The sequence below is a fragment of the Scylla paramamosain genome, unplaced genomic scaffold (assembly GCF_035594125.1).
Source record: "Scylla paramamosain isolate STU-SP2022 unplaced genomic scaffold, ASM3559412v1 Contig5, whole genome shotgun sequence".
NCBI lineage: Eukaryota > Metazoa > Arthropoda > Malacostraca > Decapoda > Portunidae > Scylla > Scylla paramamosain.
The window spans coordinates 1,657,501-1,662,500 of record NW_026973670.1 but is presented as its reverse complement, the minus strand read 5'-3'; the positions used below and the strand labels follow the sequence as shown (position 1 = coordinate 1,662,500).

Here is a 5,000-nt window from a genome sequence, read left to right as displayed (position 1 = left end):
GTGACAGTCAGTCAGTCTGGTCTGGAGGGAAGGTGGAAGAAACACTGAGGGATATTTGTAAAGAGACGTGGATGTAATTTGAGGAGGGAGGATACAGAAGGGAGAAGAGACACTGGTGCAGGGGAGAGTGGCCTGCTGTGAAGAGAAGCTACTTGTATCTTACAATAATGCTATTTTGACTTAAATAAATGCGGTAGGATAGTCAGGCTTGGAGCAAAGATTAAAGCAATATTAAGAAATCTATACACTGGAGGAGAGGGGTGGAGGTAACTTATGGAGGGAGATATGGAGGAAAGATGAGACACTGGTGGCGCGAGAGAGAAAAAAAAAGGCTGGTTGTGATGTGAGAAGTTGGAGATAGGATAGAAGCCGTAGGAGGGTAGCTATGTACTAGATAGGAACACCACTGTTAATAGACTTAGGAGAAGAACAGTGACCGTCTACCACACCAGCAATAGAACGGTCAGAAAGGAAACTTGAGATGAAGTTACAGAGAGAAGGAGAGAAGCCGTAGGAGGGTAGTTTGGAAATCAAAGCTTTGTGCCAGACTCTATCAAAAGCTTTTGATATGTCCAAGGCAACAGCAAAAGTTTCACCAAAATCTCTTAAAGAGGATGACCAAGACTCAGTAAGGAAAGCCAGAAGATCACCAGTAGAGCAGCCTTGACGGAACCCATACTGGCGATCAGATAGAAGGTTGTGAAGTGATAGATGTTTAAGAATCTTCCTGTTGAGGATAGATTCAAAAACTTTAGATAGGCAGGAAATTAAAGCAATAGGACGGTAGTTTGAGGGATTAGAACGGTCATCCTTTTTAGGAACAGGCTGAATGTAATATAATGCAATGTAATGCAAACTTTCAATGAATGAAATGTAATGCAAACTTCTAGCAAGCAAGCTTCATGTGTCTGGGGGGGGGTTCCACTCATACTGCTCTTCTAGACAGGGTGGAATCAAAAGCTTTTCGTCTCATCAACTCCTCTCCTCTAACTGACTTTCTTCAGCCTCTCTCTCACCGCCGCTGTGTTGCATCTCTAGCTGTCTTCTACCGCTATTTTCATGCTAACTGCTCTTCTGATCTTGCTAACTGAATGCCTCCCCTCCTCCCGCGGCCTCGCTGCACAACACTTTCTTCTTTCTCTCACCACTATTCTGTCCACCTCTCTAACATAAGAGTTAACCAGTATTCTCAATCATTCATCCCTTTCTCTGGTAAACTGGAACTCCCTGCCTGCTTCTGTATTTCCACCTTCCTATGACTTGAATTCCTTCAAGAGGGAGGCTTCAACACACTTATCCTTCAATTTTTGACTACCGCTTTCAAGCCTTTTCTGCGATTGGCATCTAAGTATTTTTTTTTTATTTTGTTGCCCTTGGCCTGTGTCCCTCCTACATAAAAAAAAAAAAAAAAGGGGGAAAGATAGATGTTGACAGACAGAGCTGAAAGAGTTTGACTAGGCAAGGTGCAAGCACGGAGGCACAGTTTCAGAGAACAATAGGAGGGACCCCATCAGGTCCATAAGCCTTCCGAGGGTTTAGGCCAGCGAGGGCATGGAAAACATCATTGCAAAGAATTTTAATACGTGGCATGAAGTAGTCAGAGGGTGGAGTTTTGCCCCAACTAGCAGAGGCAAAACGCCAGAGGCACCTTTGCTTAGGGGGATCCTGAGGAGGGATTGGAGCGATAGGACAAGATACAGATATGAACACTGAAGTCTCCAAGAATGGAGATCTGTGCAAAAGGGAAGAGGGTCAGAATGTGCTCCACTTTGGAAGTTAAGTAGTCAGTGAATTTCTTATAGTCAGAGGAGTTAGATGAGAGGTATACAGCACAGATAAATTTAGTTTGAGAGTGACTCTGTAGTCGTAGCCAGATGGTGCAAAACTCGGAAGATTCAAGAGCGTGGGCATGAGAGCAGGTTAAGTCGCTACGCACATAAACGTAGCATCCAGCTTTGGACTGAAAAATGGGGAAAGAGAAAGTAGGAGGGAACAGAAAAGGGGCTACTGTCAGTTGCCTCAGACACCTGAGTTTCAGTGAGGAAAAGAAGATGAGGTTTAGAAGAGGAGAGGTGGTATTCTACAGATTGAAAATTAGAATGTTAGTAAGCATGATAGAATAGTCTGACTGAGAGGAGAGATGGAGGAAAGATCAAAGAAGGTTCAAGCGGAAGGGGAAACGTGGAGGTAACTTGTGGAAGGAGATATGGAGGAAAGAAGAAACACTGGTGGAGAAAATAATTTAGCTTACCAGTAGTAGGGTCAGTAATGCTGGAATAGGTCATGGAATGGTTGACCTCAGATTTCATGTCATTAGGTGGAGGCAGGGGCGGCCTGTCACCCCCTCCTCCTCCTCCTCCTCCAGGCTGCACCTTCCCCCCTCCTCTTCTCTGTCTTCTGTGGGGGGTAGAGATAATGATGGTGATTATAAGGACTAGGAGGAAGTAGAACAACAACAACATCAACAACAACAGCAATAACAACAACAACAACAACAACAACAACAACAACAACAACAACACCTTTATAACTTACCGTCTAAGGAAGAACAGTGTTGCCACAAACATTAGACACAAAATTAACCCAAACACCAGGCCAACATAGAGGCCAGTGTTGGTAGCAGTGGTAGTAGCAGCAGTAGTAGTAGTAGTAGCAGAGGCCTGGTTGTCTATACTATTGCCATCCAGGATAGTGTAGATGCTGTCATCGTCCTCGCCTGAAAAGTAGTAGTAGTAGTAGTAGTAGTAGTAGTAGTAGTAGTAGTAGTAGTAGTAGTAGTAGTAGTAGTAGTAGTTGCAGTAATAATAGTGGTTGTTGTACTAGAAGCAAGAAGAAAAGAATTCCCCCAGCATTAGAAGGAGGAGGAGGAGGAGGAGGAGGAGGAGGAAGAGAGAGAGAGAGAGAGAGAGAGAGAGAGAGAGAGAGAGAGAGAGAGAGAGAGAGAGAGAGAGAGAGAGAGAGAGAGAGGAGAGAGAGAGAGAGAGAGAGAGAGAGAGAGAGAGAGAGAGAGAGAGAGAGAGAGAGAGAGAGAGAGAGAGAGAGGATTACGTACAACTGAGATACAATAGATACAATTACATAATACATTCAATTTTAAAGTACACACACACACACACACACACACACACACACACACACACACACACACACACACACACAAGTTATAGCATTAAGACAGATGACTATCCACAATATCCTAACTGTCCCTAACTGCCTCATAAATGTCTTATTTAATTGAAGTGACAGAAGAATGGAAATTTTATAGGTGAGAAAAATATAACTCATTCATACTCATACTTTTGTTTCCTAACCACCACCACCACCACCTTCCCTAACTCACCCACCCTGTTCCTAACTTTCTCACACCGTTCTTAACTCATTCAACTGGTCTGTAAAATTATTTACACTGTTCCTAACTTATCCCATTCCTAACTTGCATATCCCATTCCTAACTTATCCCATTCCTAACTAATTTCTCCCATTCCTAACTTACATATCCCATTCCTAACTTACATATCCCATTCCTAACTAACTTCTCCCATTCCTAACTTACATATCCCATTCCTAACTTATCCCATTCCTAACTTATCCCATTCCTAACTTACATATCCCATTCCTAACTAACTTATCCCATTCCTAACTAACTTATCCCATTCCTAACTTACATATCCCATTCCTAACTTGCATATCCCATTCCTAACTTACATATCCCATTCCTAACTTAAATATCCCATTCCTAACTTGCATGTCCTCTTCCTCTTACCCACTCTATTCCTAACTTACATATATATTATACTGACTTTTTCACATTTATAGATTACCCATTTCATTCCACACCGTTCCTAACTTATTTACTCCTCCCATTCTTAACTTAAATACACTCACCACTACATTTCTAACTTAATAATCCTGCTCATAAATTACCCATTCCATTCCTAACTTGCTTACAAATCCCATTCCTAACCTTATTCACCTTAATCCTGCCTAACCAGCACCACTCCTAACTGACTTATCTATCCATTCACAATTTATTTACTCAACCCATTCCTAACTTGCCCATACTCCTTAAAGTTCATCCATTCCTAAACTTACACTTACTATTCCTAACTCATCCCATTCCTAACTCATTTAATTTCTAATTCATCCACACCATTCCTAATTCACATCATCCCTAAGTAAACCATTCCTAACAGACCACATTCCTAGACTTACCCACATAATTGGTAACTCTGCCCGTTCCCAGACCTACCCACATCATTCGTAACTCAGGCCGTTCCTAACTTACCCACACAGCGAGGCTCCTCACCGCTCCATTCACCGTTTTCTTGACACACTCGTCTGAAATCGCCCAGCAACTTGAAGGGCGGGAAACACAAAACTTCTATGACTGTCTTGTAATTCAGTGTCTCGTTCACAGGCACACTCCGGCCATTCTTCATTTCCTTGGGCATTTGACAAGACACCCCTGCAATAAGTAGTAGTAGTAGTAGTAGTAGTAGTAGTAGTAGTAGTAGTAGTAGTAGTAGTAGTAGTAGTAGTAGTTGTTGTAGTAGTAGTAGTTGTAGTAGTTGTTGTTGTTGTTGTAGTAGTAGTAGTAGGAAGAAAAGGAAAATAATTATAGTAGTAGTAGTAGTGGTGGTGTTACGAATAGTAGTAGTAGTAGTAGTAGTAATAGTTGCACATTCATAATAGTAATGTTAATAATAGTAATAATAGTAATGGAATTACAACTATAACTAATATTTCTAACAAACATTCACACAACAGCCACAACTACCAACATTCACAACCTGACCACACCTAACCTAACCAACATTCACAACAACAACAACCATGAAAATTTACGTCCAAACATAATTTAACTAAAAACCACAATTAATGTCACTTAACCACACCACACCACACATACCCTAGCTTAACTTACCTAACCTAACCTAACCACACTTAACTTAACCTAACCTAACTTAACCTAACCAAACCACACCTAACCTAACCTAACC

General features: G+C 41.6%; 1 protein-coding gene across 1 annotated transcript in view; it reads right to left on the bottom strand.

Annotated features, from left to right (window-relative positions):
• LOC135096618 (CUB and sushi domain-containing protein 1-like) overlaps positions 1-5,000 on the bottom strand; it is a 22,412-nt gene that overhangs the window by 772 nt on the left and 16,640 nt on the right. The window contains exons 15-17 of the mRNA XM_063998247.1: positions 4,286-4,465; positions 2,536-2,716; positions 2,252-2,397 (exon numbers count right to left, since the gene is read on the bottom strand). Of these exons, the coding sequence (XP_063854317.1) occupies positions 2,252-2,397; positions 2,536-2,716; positions 4,286-4,465 (507 nt within the window). The remainder of the gene's footprint in view (positions 1-2,251; positions 2,398-2,535; positions 2,717-4,285; positions 4,466-5,000) is intronic.